Source organism: Chiloscyllium plagiosum, unplaced genomic scaffold (genome assembly GCF_037043375.1).
Source record: "Chiloscyllium plagiosum isolate Xiang-an unplaced genomic scaffold, Cpla_swu_hap1 HiC_scaffold_15, whole genome shotgun sequence".
Taxonomy (NCBI): domain Eukaryota; kingdom Metazoa; phylum Chordata; class Chondrichthyes; order Orectolobiformes; family Hemiscylliidae; genus Chiloscyllium; species Chiloscyllium plagiosum.
The window spans coordinates 75,429,791-75,451,183 of record NW_028270153.1 but is presented as its reverse complement, the minus strand read 5'-3'; the positions used below and the strand labels follow the sequence as shown (position 1 = coordinate 75,451,183).

General features: G+C 45.7%; 1 protein-coding gene across 1 annotated transcript in view; it reads right to left on the bottom strand.

The window, feature by feature from the left end:
- LOC148147694 (microtubule-actin cross-linking factor 1, isoforms 6/7-like) overlaps positions 1-21,393 on the bottom strand; it is a 53,006-nt gene that overhangs the window by 18,585 nt on the left and 13,028 nt on the right. Inside the window, exon 3 of the mRNA XM_087994628.1 lies at positions 1,168-1,290. Within this exon, the coding sequence (XP_087850754.1) occupies positions 1,168-1,290 (123 nt within the window). The remainder of the gene's footprint in view (positions 1-1,167; positions 1,291-21,393) is intronic.

Genomic DNA, 21,393 nt, shown 5'->3' with positions numbered 1-21,393 from the left:
AGGGACGTCTCAGAAAGCCACAAGGTGCTCAGACTGGACAAGGGAAGTCTCAGACAGCCACTAGGGGCTCAGACAGGGACAAGGGAAGTCTCAGACAGCCACTAGGGGCTCAGACAGGGACAAGGGAAGTCTCAGACAGACACAAGGGGCTCAGACAGGGACAAGGGAAGTCTCAGACAGCCACATGGGGCTCAGACAGGGACAAGGGAAGTCTCAGACAGCCACAAGGGGCTCAGACAGGGGCAAGGGAAGTCTCAGACAGCCACTAGGGGCTCAGACAGGGACAAGGGAAGTCTCAGACAGCCACAAGGGGCTCAGAGGGTTGAGAGTCTTTAAAACTCCTTGCCACAAAGAACATTGGGGGCAAAGACCCTGTGTATATTTAAGGCTGAGTCAGACAGATCATTCAGACAATCAAGGGTTACAGGGAAAAGGGGTGGAAGGAATGTCCGATCAGCCATGATTCCATTAAATGGCAGAGCAGGCTCGAGGGGCTGAATGACCTACTCCTGTTCCTAGTTCTTGTGATCTTGAATATCAATTGGGATAGCATTAGATAAAAAGGGGCAGTAATTTCTGATGGTAATTTCAGGAGAACATCCTTGATCAGTCCAACTGGAATGGAGGCTTTGCTGGAGCTGGTGTTGGGGAGTGAGGTGGGTCAAGGAGACACGGGTTTGAGGGGGAGAAATGGGGTAAGACTGATCACTGTACAAAGTTGTGATTAGTAACAGAGATTAACAGGAAACAAACTGAGCTATTAAATTAGAAGAGGGTTAAGTGGAATGTGAAAGGGGGGCATCTTGCCAGAATAAAATGGAACCAGAGATGGCAAGTCGAATTTTAATGAACAATGGGTGATCTTTGAGGAAGAGATGATTCAGATACTGTTTTAAACGGGTGAACCCTGAGATTTAAACAATGACCCTTAGTTTTAGATTCTCCCACAGGAGGAAGCATCCCCTCCCCATCTACTCGAGTAAGACCCCCCCCCCCCCAGGGTTGTCTAATTAAGTTGCCTCTTAATCTTCTAACCTTCAGCAGATACAAGCCCAGTCTGTTCAAACTTTCCTCATAAGATAACCGCTCATTCCAGGGATTAGTCTGATAAACCTCCCCTGAACTGCTTCCAATGTTTCCTCCTCATTAGTCAATTCACTTGCTCACCTCATCTTGATGCTTCACTACCTCACACGTGTCTTCACTTCTGATGGAGTCTATCAGTCCCTCTCCAAGGCTCCTCAATGACTTCACATCATTCTGCAGAGTTTCAATCTCCTCACAGACCTCCTGGAATACAGAAACCAAAACCATAGAAACCCAACAACAACAGCAGCTAAGGGCACAGAGCTACAATTGATTAAAGGCAGTAATTCAATGAAGTGAGACAATGTGCTTAAGGTTTCTAATTGGTCAGAGCTAAGAAACAAGGTACCAAGGCTGGACCAGCTGTATTCAATCGGCCATGATCCGGTGGAAAATGTATAGAAGGACAGATTTGCTTGGAATTGGTCGGGATTTATGAGATTTATGACAGTAGAAGATTGGAATGACCCAAGTCATGAATGGCCTATAATTATGTTAAGGGCAGAAAAGGGAGGAACTTCTGAAGCAGGCTTATCAGTATCTTACATATCCATTGAGGAAAGAAGCATTTTCACCCAGTGGGGAAGGTGACATTATTGAAGCTAGTCATGAGGATCGAAATTGGTTAAGTGCAGAATGCCAACTGGGATGGAGTATTGGGAACAGTGATCATAGTATCATCAGGTCCGTATTATATTTGGAGAACGAAAAGGAGCAATGTAGGATAAAAATGTTAACTGGAGATGAGTTAATTCCTGCAAATTGTGGAGGGATCTATCCAGGATAAAAAAAAAGAAAGAACTTTTGGATACTGGAAATCAGAAACACAAACAGAAATAGCTGGAAAAACTCAGCAGGTCTGACAGCATCTGTGGAGTGAAAGCAGAGTTTAAGGGTTACTGCAGATTATATCTGTCATAAATACTGTTGGATGCAAATCCTATCAGATTGAATGGATTGGTTGGAGAGACAGTTGGTGGCAATAAGAAATTTGCAACAGCAACAGTATGTGATGGATGGCAGTTATAGGAAGGGGGGAAAGTCTCCGATACAGTCACATAGATGGGTTAACTCCAGGAAGGGTAAGAGAGGTAGGCAGCTAGTGCAGGAGTCTTCTGGGGCTATCCCCATTTCAAACAAGTATGCTGTTTTGGAAAATGTAGGGGGTGATGGATTCTCAGGGGAACGTAGCATGAACAGCCAGGTTTCTGGTATTGAGACTGGCTCTAATGCAACGAGGGGTACATTGGGTTTCAAGAGATCACTTGTGTTAGGGGATTCTGTAGTTGGAGGTACAGACAGACGTTTCTGTGGCCAGCAGAGAAAAAGCAAAATGGTGTGTTGTTTCCCTGGTGCCAGGATCAAGGATGTCTCAGAGAGGGTGCAGAATGTTCTCACGGGGGAGAGGGGCCAGCAGGAGGTCATTGTCCACATTAGAACCAACGACATAGGAAGGGAAAAGGTTGAGATTCTGAAGGGAGATTACAGAGAGTTAGGCAGGAATTTAAAAAGGAGGTCCTCAAGGGTAGTAATATCTGGATTACTCCCAGTGCTACAAGCTAGTGAGGGCAGGAATAGGAGGATAGAGCAGATGAATGCATGGCTGAGGAGCTAGTGTATGGGAGAAGGATTCACATTTTTAGATCATTGGAATCTCTTTTGGGGTAGAAGTGACCTGTACAAGAAGGACGGATTGCACCTAAATTGGAAGGGGACTAATATACTGGCAGGGAAATTTGCTAGAACTGCTTGGGAGGATTTAAACTTGTAAGGTGGGGGGGTGGGACCCAGGGAGATAGTGAGGAAATAGATCAATCTGAGACTGGTACAGTTGAGAACAGAAGTGAGTCAAACAGTCAGGGCAGGCAGGGACAAGGTAGGACTAATAAATTGAACTGCATTTATTTCAATGCAAGGGGCCCAACAGGGAAGGCAGATGAACTCAGGACATGGTTAGGAACATGGGACTGGGATATCATAGCAATTACAGAAACATGGCTCAGGGATGGGCAGGACTGGCAGCTTAATGTTCCAGGATACAAATGCTACAGGGAGGATAGAAAGGGAGGCAAGAGAGGAGGGGGAATGGCACTTTTGATAAGGGATAGCATTACAGCTGTGCTTAGGGAGGATATTCCCAGAAATACATTCAGGGAAGTTATTTGGGTGGAACTGAGAAATAAGAAAGGGATGATCACAATATTGGGATTGTATTATAGACCCCCTAATAGTCAGAGGGAAATTGAGAAACAAAACCAACGTGTCCCTCGTTGCATTAGACCCAGTCTCAATACCAGAGATTTGGCTGTTCGAGATACGTTCTCCTGAGAATCCATCACCCCCTACATTTTCCAAAACAGCATACCTGTTTGAAATGGGGATATCCACAAAAGACTCCTGCACTAGCTGCCTACCTCTCTCACCCTTCCTGGAGTTAACCCATCTCTGTGACTGTATCTGAGACTTTCTCCCCTTCCGAAAACTGCCATCCATCACATACTGTTGCTGCTGCAAATTTCTGAGCAGCTCTAGCAAATCTCCCTGCCAGTATATTAGTCCCCTTCCAGTTTAGCTAGAATAAACAGAGTTGTTATCTCTGGATTGTTACCCGTGCCACGTGATAGCGAGGCAAGGAATAGGGAGAGATATCAGCTACAGGGATGGTGCAGGAGGGAGGGTTTCAGTTTCTTGGATAATTGGGGCTCATTCTGGGGAAGGTGGGACTTGTACAAACAGGACGGTCTTCACTTGAACCAGAGGGGTACTAATATCCTGGGTGGGAAATTTGCTGGTGCTATTCGGGTGGGTTTAAACTAGCTCAGCAGGGGAGTGGGAACCGGAGGTGTAACTACAGTGCACAGGAGGATGAGAGTAGGGAAGACTGGGACAGGATTTTAGGGTCACAGGAATGTGCTGGCAGGCAACAAGCTGGTTTGACGTGCATCTACTTCAACGCCAGAAGTATCCGAAATAAGGTAGGTGAGCTTGCAGCATGGATAGGTACCTGGGACTTCAATATTGTGGCCATTTCGGAGACATGGATAGAGCAGGGTGAGCAGTAGATGTTTCATTAAAAACAGATAAGGTGGGAAAAGAGGGGGAGGCGTGGCCTTGTTAGTCAAAGATAGTACAACTGTGGCTGAGAGAACTTTTGATGAGGACTCGTCTACTGAGGTAGTGTGGGCTGAGGTTAGAAACAGGAGAGGAGAGGTCAGACTGCTTGGAGTTTTTTATAGGCCTCCGCAGACTTCCAGGGATGTGGAAGAGAGGATTGGCAAAATGATTCTGGGTAGGAGTGAAAGGAACAGGGTGGTCATTATGGGGGACTTTATCTTCCCCAACATAGATGGAAATGTTATAGCTCTAGTATGTCGGATGGATCAGTTTCTGTCCAATGTGTACAGGAGGGTTCCCTGACACAGTATGTCGAAGGGCCGACAAGAGGGGAGGCCACACTGCATCTGGTGCTTGGTAATGAACCAGGCCAGGTGATTGATTTAGTTGTAGGTGAGCACTTTGGAGAGAGTGACCATAATTCAGTTATGTTTAGTTTTGCGATGGAAAGAGATAGGTACATGCCACAGGTCAAGGGTTATCGATGGGGCAAGGGCAATTATAATGCAATTATGGGCGGCACGATGGCACAGTGGTTAGCATTGCTGCCTCACAGCGCCAGAGACCCGGGTTCAATTCCCGCCTCAGGCGACTGACTGTGTGGAGTTTACACATCCTCCCTGTGTCTGCGTGGGTTTCCTCCGGGTGCTCTGGTTTCCTCCCACAGTCCAAAAATGTGCAGGTCAGGTGAATTGGCCATGTTAAATTGCCCGTAGTGTTAGATAAGGGGTAGATGTTGGGGTATGGGTGGGTTGGGCTTCGGCGGGTCGGTGTGGACTTGTTGGGCTGAAGGGTCTGTTTCCACACTGTAAGTAATCTAATCTAATTAGGATGCATAGATTGGGGTAGCAAAATGCAGGAGATGCAGACAATGGCAATATGGAGCTGGTTTGAGGAACAGATATTACGTGTCCTTGATAGGTATGTCCCTGTCAGGCAGGGAGGAAGTGATAAGGTAAGGGAACCATGGTTTACGACAGAAATTGTATCTCTTGTTAAGAAGAAGAAAGAGGCTTATGTGATGATGAGGCAAGATGGTACAGATGAGGCGATGGAGAGTTACAGATCAGCTAGGAAGGATTCAAAGAGAGAGTTAAGAAGAGCAAAGAGAGGACACGAGCAGTCTTTAGCAAATAGAATAAAGGAGAACCCTAAAGCTTTCTATAGGTATGTGAGGAATAAAAGGATGATTCGGGTAGGAATAGAGCCAATCAAAGACAAAAGTGGGAAGTTGAGTGTGGATCCTGTGGAGATCGGAGAGGTGCTAAATGAACATTTCTCATCGGTGTTTTCTCAGGAAAAAGGAGAATATTGTAGAGGAGAAAAATGAGGTACCAGATATTAGACTAGAAAGGATTGAGGTTAGTTATGCACAGGTGTTATCAATTCCAGAAGGAGTGAAAGTAGACAAGTCCCCTGGGCCGGATGGGATTTATCCGAGGATTCTCTGGGAACTAGGGAGGAGATAGCAGAGCCTTTGGCTTTGATATTTGAGTCGTCATTGTCCACGGGTTTAGTACCTGAGGACTGGAGGATTGCAAATGTTGTGCCCTTGTTCAAGAAGGCAGTAGAGATGACCCAAGTAATTATAGACCAGTGATCCTTACCTCTGTTGTAGGAAAGGTTTTGGAAAGGATTATAAGAGATAAGATTTATAATCATCTAGCAAGCAACAATTTGATTTCAGATAGTCAACATGGTTTCGTCAGGGGCAGATCATGTCTCACAAATCTCATTGAGTTTTTTGAGAAGGTGACCAAGCATGTAGATGAGGTTAGGGCAGTTGATGTGGTGTACATGGACTTCAGTAAAGCCTTTGATAAGGACCCACATGGTAGGCTGTTGGAGAAAATGCAGAGGCATGGGATTGAGAGTGATTTAGCAGTTTGGCTTAGAAATTGGCTTTCTGAGAGAAGACAGCCAGTGGTGGTTGATGGAAAATATTCAGCCTGGAGTCCGGTTACTAGTGGTGTTCCACAAGGATCTGTTTTGGGACCACTGCTGTTTATAAATGACTTAGACGCAGGCATAGGTGGATGGATTAGTAAATTTGCAGACGACACTAAAGTCGGCGGAGTAGTGGACAGTATGGAAAAATGTTACAGGTTGCAGGGGGACTTGGATAAACTGCAGAATTGGGCTGAGAGGTGGCAAATGGAGTTCAATGCAGCTAAATGTGAGGTGATGCACTTTGGGAAGAATAACAGGAAGGCAGAGTACTGGGTCGATGGAAAGATTCTTGGTAGTATGGATGTGCAGAGGGATCTTGGAGTCCATGTACATAGATCCCTGAAAGTTGCCACCCAGGTGGATAGTGCTGTTAAGAAGGCATATGGTGCGTTAGGTTTCATTGGTAGAGGGATTGAGTTCCGGAACCGCAATATCATGCTGCAACTGTACAAAACGCAGGTGCGGCCACACTAGGAATATTGTGTACAGTTCTGGTCCCCAAATTTCGGGAAGGATGTGGAAGCATTGGAAAAGGTGCAGAGGAGATTTACCAGGATGTTGCCTGATCTGGAAGGAAGGTCTAATGAGGAAAGGCTGAGAGACTTGGGTCTGTTCTCATTGGAAAGAAGAAGGCTAAGAGGGGATTTGATAGAGACATACAAGATGATCAGAGGATTAGATAGGGTAGACAGTGAAAGACTTTTTCCTAGGATGATGACATCAGCATGTACGAGGGGGCACAACTACAAATTGAGGGGTGAGAGATTTAAGACAGATGTCAGAGGCAGGTTCTTTACTCAGAGTGGTAAGGGCGTGGAATGCCCTACCTGCCAATGTAGTCAACTCAGCCACATTTGGGAGATTTAAACAATCCTTAGATAAGCACATGGATGATTTTGGGATAGTGTAGGGGGTCGAGCTGAGAATAGTTCATAGGTCAGCGCAACATTGAAGGCCGAAATGCCTGTTCTGCGCTGTATTGTTCTATGTTCTATGAGATCTCAGTTATCTGTAAGAATAATAGGGTGGTTATGGTCGGGGATTTTAACTTTCCAAACATCGACTGGGACTGCCATAATGTTAAGGGTTTAGACGGAGAGGAATTTGTTAAGTGTTTACAAGACAATTTACTGATTCAGTATGTGGATGTACCTACTGGAGAAGGTGCAAAACCTGACCTACTCTTGGGAAAAAGGCAGGGCAGGTGACTGAGGTGTCAGTGGGGGAGCACTTTGGGGCCAGCGACCATAATTCTATTCGTTTTAAAATAGTGATGGAAAAGGATAGACCAGATCTAAAAGTTGAAGTTCTAAATTGGAGAAAGGCCAATTGGTTAGGTCACTGTCTCCTTCCTATCGGAAAGATGTTGTGAAACTTGAAAGGGTTCAGAAAAGATTTACAAGGATGTTGCCAGGTTTGGAGGATTTGAGCTACAGGGAGAGGCTGAACAGGCTGGGGCTGTTTTCCCTGGAGCGTCGGAGGCTGAAGGGTGACCTGATAGAGGTTTACAAAATCATAAGGGGCATGGATAGGGTAAATAGACAAAGTCTTTTCCCTGGGGTGGGGGAGTCCAGAACTAGAGGGCATAGGGTTAGGGTGAGAGGGGAAAGATATAAAAGAGACCTAAGGGGCAACATTTTCACACAGAGGGTGGCACGTGTATGGAATGAGCTGCCAGAGGCAGTGGTGGAGGCTGGTACAATTGCAACATTTAAGAGGCATTTGGATGGGTATATGAATAGGAAGGGTTTGGAGGGATATGGGCCGGGTGCTGGCAGGTGGGACTAGATTGGGTTGGGATATCTGGTCAGCATGGACAGGTTGACCGAAGGGTCTGTTTCCGTGCTGTACATCTCTATGACTCTATAACGTTTCAGGTCTAGTGACCCTCCTTCAGAACTTTCCAGCAATTTCTGTTTTTGTTTATGTCCAGAGGTTATCAGGCAGTGATGGAATTTGGAAATCTGTCTTTGGAGAGGAGATGGTTAGGGGCAGAGTCGAAGTGCATCTCTCTGACAATCAAAGGGAGGGGTAACAAAGAACAAACTCCCTGGAAGATGAAAGAAATGGATGGTCAGATAAATCAGAAGAAAGATCATAAAACAGATGCCAGTTTCATAATAGAATCAGGTTGAATATAAACACTATAGAGAACTGAGGAACAGAAATGAGAGGTAGACAGACAACTGGAGAATAGATTGGTACTAAACACGAAAGCAACTCCAGAGACTTTCTCCAGGCAGATTACCCTGCCAGTGTCATCATCGTCCAGAACATTCTCAGGAAATCAATGGGGAAGGTCGTTGGTTACGGTAAAAATATTTCTAAAACCCCATCAAGGGTTTTCAGAGTTCCTTGATGAGTTGTTTAAGGACATAGACTGGGCAAAGACCAGGTGGAAAGTCCAGAGTGACAGGTGGGAAAGGAGCTGTCCCTCTAGAAGGACTATTTCAGGTGGAACTTGACTTAGCTCCTGCTTAGGTCACCCAGTAACAGTAGCCACCTTTGCTTTCCAGCCAAGACTGATTCTGAAGGCAAGCAGCTCAGACAAAGGGAGAACTTGGAGCATCTACAGGAAACTGTTCCAGGCCGACAGTGGAAGCACACCAGTGATATCTCACTGGCCTGTTGTTAGGTAACTGGGAGGCTGGAAGGGCCATAAATACAGAAGCAGAATGCAGTAATAATCTTCGCTGTCACTCACTGAGCTGGAAAATCAGCAAGAAAACTATCCAACTACCAAATCCATCGCAGCTAATGGATCTGGATTCAAATGCTAACTTCTTCACTTCTGCAAAAAACTAATTGAAACACAGGCCCCTGGTTTAGCTCAGAAACATCTTGGGACTTTCTTATGGCTAATCCTGGATTAGTGATGCTGGAAGAGCACAGCAGTTCAGGCAGCATCCAAGGAGCTTCGAAATCGACGTTTCGGGCAAAAGCCCTGTTATAACCTTAGTGTCTGTAGTTTCTTGTGAACAATGTTATCTCTTTATTCCCAATGAAAATCCAGAAAGGACTTTGAATCAATTATCCTTTTAACTGTGAAGCTTGATGCTGGTCTGTGTTAACTTGAAACAGATATGATACCAATTCCATTCATAAACCATGTCAGAACATGGAATAGTCCAGCACAGTCCAGCACAGTACAGACCCCTCAACCCTCAATGTTGTGCCGACCTTTTGTCCTACTCTAAAATCAGACGAACCTACATCCCCTTATCATCCATGTGCCTATCCAAATGTCCCTAATGTCTCTGACTCTACTCCCACTGCTGGCAGTGCATTCCACACCCACCACTCTCTGTGTAAAGAACCGACCTCTGACATTGCCCCTATATCTCCCTCCAATCACCTTAAAATTATCCCTCCCTGTGATAGCCATTTCTGCCCTGGGAAGAAGTCTCTGGCTATCCACTCTATCTACACCTCTCATCATCCTATACACCTCTATCAAGTCACCTCTCATTCCTTCTTTGCTCCAATGAGAAAAGCCCTACCTCGCTCAACCTTTCTTCATAAGACACACCCTCCAGTCCAGGCAGCATCCTGGTAAATCTCCTCTGCACACTCTCTAAAGCTTCCACATCCTTCCATTTATGAGGCGACCTGAACTGAACACAATATTCCAAGTGTGGGCTAACCTCGCAGAGCTGCAGCATAACCTCGCAGAGCTGCAGCATAATCTCGCAGCTCTTAAACCCAATCCCTCTGTTAATGAAAGCCAACACAACCCTATCAACCTGGATGGCAACTTTGAGGGATCTATGGACATGGACCCCAAGATCCCTCTGTTCCTCCACACTGCCAAGAATCCTGCCTCTAACCCTGTATTCTGCATTCAAATTCCACCTTCCAAAGTGAATCACTTCACACTTTTCCAGGTTGAACTCCATCTGTCACTTCTCAGCCCAACTCTGCATCCTGTCAATGTCCTGTTGCAACCTACAACATCCCTCCACACTATCCATCACTCCACTAAACTCCATGTCATCGGCAAACTTACTAATCCACCCTTCCACTTCCTCATCCAAGTCATTTATAAACATCACAAAGAGCAGAGGTCCCAGAAGAGATCCCTGCAGAACACCACTGGTCACCGAGCTCCAGGCTGAATACTTTCCACCTACCACCACCCTCTGTCTTCTATAGGCCAGCCAATTTTGTATCCAGACAGGCAAATTTCCCTGTATCCCATGCATCCTCCCTTTCTGAATGAGTCTACCACAGACAACCTTATCAAACACCTTTCTAAAATCCATGTACACCACATCCATTGCTCTACCTTCATCATTGTGTTTTGTCACATCCTCAAAGAATTCAATAAGGTTTGTGAGGCATGACCTGCCCCTCACTAAGCCATGCTGACTATCTCTAATCAAAGCTGAAAAATGTGTTGCTGGAATGCTTGGATGCAGCCTGACCTGCTGTGCTTTTCCAGCAACACATTTTTCAGCTCCAATCTCCAGCATCTGCAGTCCTCACCTTCTCCTATCTCTAATCAAACTATGGTTTTCCAAATAATCATAAATCCTGTCTCTCAGAATCCTCTCCAATACTTTGCCCACCACAGATGTAAGACTGGTCTGTAATTCCCAGGATTATCCCTATTCCCTTTCTTGAACAAGGAAATAACATTTGCCACCCTCCAATTATCTGGCAATACCCCAGTGGACAGAGAGGACACAAAGATCATCGCCAAAGGCGCAGCAATCTCTTCCCTTGCTTCCTGTAGTAACCTTGGGTATATCCTGTATGACTTATCTATCCTTATGTCTTTCAAAATTTTCATCACATCCTCCTCCTTAACATCAAGCTGTTTGTGGAGGTCAGTCTGTTTCACGCTGTCCTCAGAAACAACAAGGTCCCTCTCAGTAGTGAATACTGAAGGAAAGTATTTATTAAGGACCTCCCCTACCTCATCCGACTCCAGGCACAAGCTCCCTCCACTATCCCTGATCGGCCCTACCCTCACTCTGGCCAATCTCTTGTTCCTCACATAAGTGTAGAATGCCTTGGGGTTTTCCTTAATCCTATCCACTAAAAAGTTTTTCATGCCCTCTTCTAGCTCTCCTAAGTCCATTCTTCAGTTCCTCCCTGCCTACCTTGTAACCCTCTAGATCCCTGCCTGATCCTTGCTTCCTCCACCTTATGTACGCTTCCTTCTTCCTCTTGACTCGATGTTCCACATCCCTTGTCACCCAAAGTTCCTTCAACTTACCATCCCTTCCTTGCCTCAGTGAGACAAATCTATCCAGCACTATCAGCAAGTGCTCCCTAAACAACCTCCACATTTCTGTCATGTACTTCCCTGAGAATATCTGTTCCCAATTTAGGCACACCAGTTCCTGCCTAATAGCATTGTAATTGCCTCTACCCCAATTAAATATTTTCACATACAGTCTGCTCCTATCCCTCTCCATGACTATAATAAAGGTCAGAATGTTGGGATCACTATCACAGAAATGTTCTCCCACTGGGAGATCTGACACTTGGCATGGTTCGTTGCTGAGCACCAAATCCAATATGGCCTCCCCTCTAGTCGGCATATCTACATATTGAGTCAGGAATCCTTTCTGGACACATCTAACAAAAACTGCTCCATCCAAATTATTTGAACAAAGGAGATTCCAATCAATATTAGGGAAGTTAAAGTCACCCATAACAACAACCGTTATTTTTGCACCATTCCAAAATCTGCCTCCTAATCTGCTCCTCCATGTCTCTGTTAATATTGAGGGGACTGTAGAAAACTCCCAATAAAGTGACTAATGTTACCACCTGGTAGCAGCTGAGAATTGCTAGATTGTCTAAAAGCTGACATTAGACAACTACATAGCAAGGATAGAGTAGTATTAATGGGGGGATTCTAATCTGAACCCAGAGTGGGAGAGGAAGACAAGCAAATACCAGGGAAGTTGTGAATTTCTAGGATGGTTTCCTCCAACAATATGTCTAGATGCAATAAGGAGACAATCAATATTGGATCTAGTCATGAGCAATAAGTCTAGTTTAATTAATGACCTAGTTTGTGAGTATTTGCAAATTTTGATCACAATATAATTGAGTTTCATGTAGCGTTTGTGAGAGATCGGCAAAAATTGGATAATAGAATTTAGGGTTTAGGTAAGGCAGACTTTAAAGGGATGAGGCAGAGAGTGTCCACAGTAAACTAGGAATATTTGCTAAAGGGTAAAGTTACTGAGGAACAGAGGAGAGTGTTTGGAGAAACATTTAATGCTGTTCAGGGGCAGGTTGTCCCCAGGAGATGGAGAATCTCCACCTCACTCTCACAAAAATACAGCTACGGACATCGGAGCAGGGAAGGTATGGCATACAATTAAAAGTAAGAGCTTATAAAAACATAAAGAACAGTGTGGATCCCACAGGACGGGTCAAATACAAAGACCAACAAAGATCCACCAAGCACCTTTTTAAAAGCGGCTACAAAGGATTATGAACTGAAACTTGCAAAAGCCATAATAGACAATAAGAGGAGATGTTACAGTTCTATAAAGGGAAAGCCGCTGGTCCCAGTGAAGGCTAACAGTAGGGATATTGTCAGTGACTACGGGGAAGCAGGAAAGGCGGAGAGCTTGCGGGAAATCCCAAAGAAATTATCAGAGGATCAGGGACTGAGTCAAAATAAAATTAAACTAAATCATCAAAAGAAGGGAAATTAGTGGAACTGAGAAATGACAAATCCCCAGGACCTGATGGCTTCCATCCCTGGGTGTTAAAGGAAGTTGGTGGAGTGAATAAATGAGGTTCAGTGCAGCGAAGTGTGAGGTGATGCACTTTGGTTGGAAGAACATTGAAAGGCAACATAAAATAACGGGGATAATTGTAAAGGGGGAGTAGGAGCACAGGGGGCTGGGTGGTATACGTCACAGATCATTGAAGGTGGCAGCACCGGGGGAGAGAGCAGTTAATAAAGCAGACAGTATCCTCGGCTTTATTTACTGGGGCAGAGAGTACAATAGCAGGGGGGTGATGTTGAACTTGTCCAGGACCCTTGTGGGTCCTCAGCTGGAGTATTGTGTACAGGGTGTGGGCCCCACATTATAGGAAAGATGGGAATGCATTGGAGAGAGTGCAGAAAGTGATTTACAGGAATGGTTTCCGGAATGAGAAACTTCAGGGATGGGGGGGGGGGGGGAGATTGAAGACGTTGGGACAGTTCTCCCCAGAGAAAGGGCAGCTGAGAGGGAGATGTGATAGAGGTTTTCAAAACCAGGAGCAGAGCTGGACAGAGCAGACAGGGAGAAACAGTCCCTGCTTGTACCAGGATTGTAAACACAATGGACATAGATTTAAAGTGATATGCAAATGAAGCAAGAGTGATGTCAGTGTTGTAGAGATGTACAACACAGAGAAAGGCCCTTCAGCTCGGTCTGACTACACCAGTCATAAACAACCACCTAACGATTCTAGCCCCATTTCCCAGCACTTGGCCCATCACCTTATTACATCTCAATTCCTCTTCAATGTGATGAGGGTTCCTGTCCCTCCCACCCTCTCAGGCTGTGAGGTCCAGGTTCCCCACCCCCCTCTGTGTGAAATGATTTATCCTCACATCCCCCTCTAAACTTCCTGCCCCTTACCTTAAACCCCAGCTCCCTGGTCATTGATCCCTGCGTTAAGGGGAAAAGTTCCTTCCTGTCTGTCCTGTCCAATTTTCTGCATCTCAAACATGTCCCCTCTCAGTCTCCTTTGCTCCCATTGAACATTGAAAAGTACAGCACGGTATTGTGCCAAGGATTAATCCTAATGTAAAGTAAAATAACTTAACCTATGCACCCCCAACTCACTGCTATCCATCTGCACGTCCAGCAGTCGCTTAACTGTCCCCATTGACTCTACTTCCACCATCACCGCTAACAATGTATTCCATGCATTCACAACTCTCTGCGTAATGAACCTTCCTCTGACGTCTCCTCTGTACCATTCTCCTAATATCTTAAAACTATGGCCCCTTGTGCCAGTCAATCCTGCCCTGGGGAAAACATTCCCAGTCTGTCCAATCTCTCTTCCTAACTGAAACTCTCCAGCCCAGGCAACATCCTGATAAATCTCCTCTGCACACTCTCCACTGGATGTGATCACCTCCATCCTAGAATGTGGATTCAGAACTGCACACATTGGCTGTTGCCTAACCAATGTTTTATTCAGTTCCTCCCTGCTCTGAAACTCCATCCTTCAGTTAATAAAGTCAAATGTCCCATATACCTCCTTCACCACTCTAACCTGCAGTGCTCAAGTTCAAAAGAATTAAACAAACATACAGCATTTGTGAAAACTCTCCGGATAAAGCATTTATACAAGAGAAAAAGGCAATTGTTTCTTACAGGAGATTAAAAATTCTTTCTCATTCAATATAAAGATGCAGGTTAAGGTTGAGGTTTAGAAATGAAAGTTGGTCATATGAATCTGCAACAGAGAGATCATCTGGAGCTGTCTGGAAAGGGGCTAGGGTATCTGCTTTAGATTAGATTAGATTACTTACAGTGTGGAAACAGGCCCTTCAGCCCAACAAGTCCACATTGACCTGCCAAAGTCTAACCCACCCAGACCCATTCCCCTACATTTACCCCTTCACCTAACACCACGGGCAATTTAGCATGGCCAATTCACCTAACCTGCACATTTTTGGACTGTGGGAGGAAACCGGAGCACCCGGAGGAAACCCACACAGACATGGGGAGAATGTGCAAACTCCACACAGTCGGTCACTTGGGGTGGGAATTGAACCTTGGTCTCTAGCGCTGTGAGGCAAATCCCTAGAGTGAAATGATCAGCTCCACATCTGCTGAGTGGAAGGTGATTAACCTGTCACTCTATCCAGTGAACGTCCTCAGGAATATTAAGTATTGTAGGGGTCTATCCACCACTCCATAATGGCCTGGTATGGAGCGGTACCATCCCAAACCTCTTTTCCAAGGACCACACTGGCTGAGGTGCTTCAAGTCCTGCCATTCAACCATAAAATGTAGGACAGAAGTAGGCCATTCAGCCCATCAAGTCTGCTTTAAGATTCAATGAGACCATGGCTGTTCTCATCTGTACTTTCCTACCTTTTCCCTGTAACCCCCAATTACTTTCCTGAGTAACACTCTCTCTGTCTCAGCCTTGAATATAACTATTTAGATTAGATTAATTGCCCTACAGTGTGGAAACAGGCCCTTTGGCCCAACAACTCCACACCAACCCTCCGAAGAGTAACCCACCCAGACCCATTTCCCTCTGACTAATGCACCTAACACAACGGGCAACTTAACATGGCCGATCCACCCTAACCTGCACATCTTTGTGACTGTGGGAGGAAACTGGACGACCCGGAGGAAACCCATGCAGACACGGAGAGACTGTGCAAACTCCACACAGACAGTTGCCTGAGGCTGGAATTGAACCTGGGACCCTGGTGCTGTGAGGCAGCAGTGCTAACCACTGAGCCACCGTGCCGCCCTGCCTCAACAGCCCTCTGTGGTAAAAATCTTCAGATTCATTCCATTTTGAGAGAGAAAATTCCTCCCCATCTCTGCCTTAAATGGGTGACTTCTTATTCTGAGATGATACTCCCAATCCTACGCTCTCCCACACAAAGAAAAACAACCTCTCCACATCAACTCTGTCAAATCACTTAAGAATCTTGGATGTTCCAATCAGGTTGGAACATTCTTCTAGAGTCCACTGAGTACAGTTCCAGCCTATCCAACCTCTCCTCATAAGACAGTTCCTCCATTCCTGTGAACCTTCTCTGGACTGCCTCCAATGTCGGAATATCTTCCCTTAGACAAGGGCCTAACCCTGTTCAGAGTATCCCAGCTGTGGTCTGACTACTGCCTGTATAGTTTTAGCAAAACTTCCTCACTTTTATACTCCATTTCCTTTGAAATTAAAATCAATAATTGTGATTCACACACGAGACTCCCAAATCCCTCTGTGCTGCAGCTTTCTGCAGTCTTTCTCCATTTAAATAAGATTCAGCTCCTCTGTTCTTCCCACCAAAGTCCATAACCTTACCTTTTCCTACACTATATTCCATTTGTCAAATTTGTGCCCATTCGCCTAAGCTTTCTAAATCCCTCGGATAACTCCTTATGTCACCTTCACCCATTGCCTCCCCACCCATTTGTAAACCTGGTGATTACTTTCCTCACACATTGTTAATATACCCAAAAGGTCCCCGATCTATGAACATCCACCTTACAAATGCTCGTAATAGAACATAGAACATTACAGTGCAGTACAGACCCTTCAGGGCTCGATGTTGCGTTGACCTGTGGAACCAATCTGAAACCCATCTCCATTATTCTATTCTCGTCCATATACCTGTGAAAGCAATCCCATACAAGGATGCAATTTAATGATCCAACATTTCCTGTCTTTACAACCAGCTGCCTTCCATTATCCTGCAAACAGGATGGACTGCCTTGTACAGGATATAACTGTGGGCTGAGCACTGCCCCCTGGGGCACTCCACTAGTTACAGGTTGCCATTTTGAAAATGCTCCCCTTATCCCAATTCTCTGACTTCTATTAGTGTGATGTTTCCATGTATCTGCTGCCCTTTTCCTTCGAGATGGACACGGTCATGGTTTGAGAAGAAGCCTTGAAGATCTACAGTACAGCCCACTCCCCAGCTATGTAACTGCCCCTTTTCTTGTTCCTCAGCCTCATTTGATAGGAGAAAGTGAGGTCTGCGGATGCTGGAGATCAGAGGCTAGATCAGAGTGGTGCTGGAAAAGCACAGCAGATCAGGCAGCATCTGAGGAGCAGGACAGTTGACATTTCGAGCATAAGCCCTTCATCAGGAATGTGGGGCCGCGGGGGTGGGGGGGGGGGGGGGAAGGGAGCTGAGCAATAAATGGGAGGGGTTGGGGCTGGGGGAAGGTAGCTAGGCATATGAAAGATAGATGAAGGTTGCGGTGATGGTGATAGGTCAAGAGGAGGGTGGAGCAGATAGGTGGGCAGGAAGATGGACAGATGGGACAGTTCAAGAGGATATTCCCCTCTCACCTTGGACTCATGACACGTAGTAATTATGTCCCCTATTCTGGGAAAAAGCTTCTTGCTATCCACCCTATCTATACCTCTCATGATTTTGTAGCCTCAATCAGGTCCCCTCTCAACCTCTGTCTTTCTAATGAAAATAATCCTAATATACTCAACCTCTCCTCATAGCTGGTGCCCTCCATACCAGGCAACATCCTGGTGAACTTCCTCTGCACCCTCTCCAAAGCACCGACATCCTTTTATTAATGGGGCAACCAGAACTGTACGCAGTATTCCAAATGTGGCCAAACCAAAGTCTTATGCAATTGTAACATGACCTGCCAACTCTTGTACTCAATACCCCGTCTGATGAAGGAAAGCATGCCGTATGCCTTCTTAATCACTCTACTGACCTGCATTGCCACCTTCAGGGAACAATGGACCCGAACACCCAGATCTCTCTGTACATCAATTTTCCTCAGGACATTTCCATTTACTGTATAGTTTGCTCTTGAATTGGATCTTCCAAAATGCATCACCTCGCATTTGCCGAGATTGAACCCCAGCTGCTATTTCTCTGTCCAACTCTGCAATCTATCTATATTCTGCTGTATTCTCTGACAGTCCCCTTCACTATCTGCTACTCCACCAACCTTAGTGTCATTTGCAAACTTGCTAATCAGACCACTTATCGCCTCCTCCAAATCATTTATGTAAATCACAAATAACAGTATTCCCAGCACGGATCCATGTGGGACACCACTGGTCACAGGTCTCCATTTTGTGAAACTCCCTTCCACTCCTACTCTCTGTCTCCTGCTGTCCAGCCAGTTCTCTATCCATCTCGCTGGAACACCCTGGACACCATACGACTTTACCTTCTCCATCAACCTATCATGGGGAACCTTATTAAACACCTTACTGAAGTACATGTACATGACATCTATAACCCCTCCCTCATCAATCAACTCTGTCACTTCCTTGAAGAATTCTATTAAGTTGGTAAGACATCACCTTCCCTGCACATAACCATGTTGTCTATCACTGAGAAGCCCATTTTCTCCCAAATGGGAATAGAAGTGAGCAAACCATAATGCCAGAAGCAACCTCAAACCTGTGCAGGAAACTTGGATATCGTATTGAAATTAACAAAGGATTAACAGCTACAAGGGTTTACCAACAAAGATGATGACACACACTCAGGTAAGGGTGATACTTTATGAATCAAATCAAGACCTTTTTGACAGAGTTTAGGAGCTACACAGCTTTGCATTGGAGTTTCTGTAATTTGAATTTGTTGATTATATTGACCTAGCATTTCTGGTGATGCTACTGGGCGGCACGGTAGCACAGTGGTTAGCACTGCTTCCTCACAGTGCAGGAGACACAGGTTCAATTCCCGCCTCAGGCGACTAACTGTATGGAGTTTGCACATTCTCCCCGTGTCTGCATGGGTTTCCTCCGGGTGCTCCGGTTTCCTCCCACAGTCCAAAAATGTGCAGGTTAGGTGAATTGGCCATGCTAAATTGCCTGTAGTGTTAGGTGCAGGGGTGAACGTAGGGGAATGGGTCTGGGTGGGTGCGCTTCGGCTGGTCGGTGTGGACTTGTTGGGCCGAAGGGCCTGTTTCCAAACTGTAAGTAATCTAATCAACATGGAACCATTCTATCCCTCAGTATTTTCTCCAGCAGCTTCCCTACCACTGACGTCAGGCTCACCGGTCTACAATTACCTGAATTATCCCTGCTACCCTGCTTAAACAAGGGACAACATTAGCAATTCTCCAGTCCCCTGGGACCACCCCCATGTTCAAGGATGCTGCAAAGATATCTGTTAAAGCCCCATGTATTTCCTCTCTCGCTTCTATTAGTAACCTGGGATAGATCCCATCCGGAACTGGGGACTTGTCCACCTTAATGCCTTTTAGAACTTCCTCCCTCCTTATGCCGATTTGACCGAGAGTAATCAAACATCTATCTCTGACCTCAGCATCAGTCATGTCCCTCTCCTCAGTGAATACCGATACAAAGTACTCATTAAGAATCTCACCCATTTTCTCTGATTCCACATATAACTTTCTTCCTTTGTTCTTGAGTGGGCCAATCCTTTCCCTAGTTACTCTCTTGCTCCTTATATACAAACAAAAGGCTTTGGGATTCTCCTTAACCCTGCCAGACAATGACCATCACCAATCAGAGACATTCTAAACACCGCCCTTGACATTCAACGGTATTACCATCACTGTCAACATCCTGGGGGTTACCAGTGACCAGACACTCATTTGGACTCACCACAGAAACACAATTGCTACAAGAGCAGGTCAGAGGCTGGGAATACTGCAGTGAGTAACTCACCTCCTGACTCCCCAAAGCCTATCCACCATCTACAAGGGACAAGTCTGGAGTGTGATGGAATACTCCCCACTTGCCTAGATGGGGGGGCAGCTCCAACAACACAAGAAGCTTGACACCATCCAGGACAAAACAACCCGCTTGACAGGCACCATATCGACAAACACCCACTCCCCCCACCACTGATGCTCAGTAACAGCAGTGTGTACCATCTACAAGATACACTGCAGAAAATCACTAAAGATCCTTAGACAACACCTTCCAAACCCACGACCAAATTTGGGCTACAGTACATTCACTTCCTCCTCCAAGTCTTTAACATATACTGTAAACAGTTGCAGTCCCAACACTGATCCCATGGAACCGCACTGGTCACAGCTCACCAACCTGAAAAGAAACCCGACATCCCACTTGCTGTTTCCTGGCAATTTGTCAATTCCTTATCCATGCCACTATACTACCTCCACACCATGGGCTCTTATTATATGACTTATCCATGATAACACATCTACTGGTTCCCTCTATCCACTCTGGTTGAGACTTCCTCAAATATTCTAATAAATTAGTCAGATACAATTTCCCTTTCATGAGGCCCTGCTGACTCTGCATGATTAGATTATGATTTTCTGAATGTCCTGCTATTACTTACGTCATAATTGATTCCAATTCTTTTCCAACAATAGATATTTGGCCAGTTGGCCAATAGTTACCCGTCTTAAATTACCCCATAGTGTTAGGGATGTGCAGGTTAGGGTGAGTTGGCAGTGTTAAATTATCCCATAGTGTTCAGGGATTGTCAGGTTAGGTTGGTTCACCATGGGTATGCAGGGGTAGAGCTGGTGGGTCTGGATGGGATACTCTTTGGACGGTCAGTGTGGACATGATGGGCTGAAAAGCCTGTTTCCAAACTGTAGGGATTCTATCTGTCCAGGTGCATCGTGAATGCTGCTATTGTGTGTCTGCTTCCACCACCTCCTCAGGCAGTAGGTTCCAGGCACTCACTGCCCTCTGTGTGTGAAAAACCTGCCTCACACATCTCTTTGAAACAGCATCCTCCCCCCCCCCCCCCCCCCCACCCCCTCCACACACCTTGAACCTGTGTCCCCTAGTAATTGAACCCTCCACCCTGGGGAAAACGCCTCATACTTTCCACTCTATCCATGCCTTTCACAATCTTATAAACTTCTGTCAGGTCGCCCCACAACCTCCTGCGTTCCAGTGAAAACAAACTCAGTGTATCCAACCTTTCTCCTGAGCTAAAATCCCCCAGACCAGGCAACATCCTGGTAAACCTTTTCTGTACCCTCACCAAAGTATCCACATCCTTCTGGTAGTGTGGTGACCAGAACTGTACACCGTATTCCAAGTGTGGCCTAACTGAAGCTGTGTAAAGCAACAGTGTAGCTTGTCTATCCTTTTACTCAGTGCCCCTTCCAATGAAGGCAAGCGTGCCATAGGCCTTTCTTACTCCCTTATCTACCTGTGCTACCACCTTCAGTGATCTGTGGGCCTGCACACCATGATCCCGCTGCATGTCGATACTCCTAAGAGTTCTGCCATTCACTGTATAATTTCTACCAGTACTTCACTTACCAAAATATACCACTTCATCCTGCACCTATTTTCTATGTTTCTGTGTGTCTGTCCATTCGGCCTCTCTCTCCCTTTCGGTCTCCCACCTCTCTCTGTCCTGATGATGCCCTCCTGCAAATTGCTGAACTCAGACCCTTTTGCTCCTCTGGACTTTAGGTCTTATTGTGTTCTCTGTCCTTACCCTCTGTCATGTTTTCAGCCACTTCCCCTATGTTGTCCTCCTCAGACCCTCCTTCAGCACCCTATCCCCTTCCATCCTCGTCCTCCCTTTGCTCCTCAGTGACAGAGGGTTTGTGTTGTTAACTT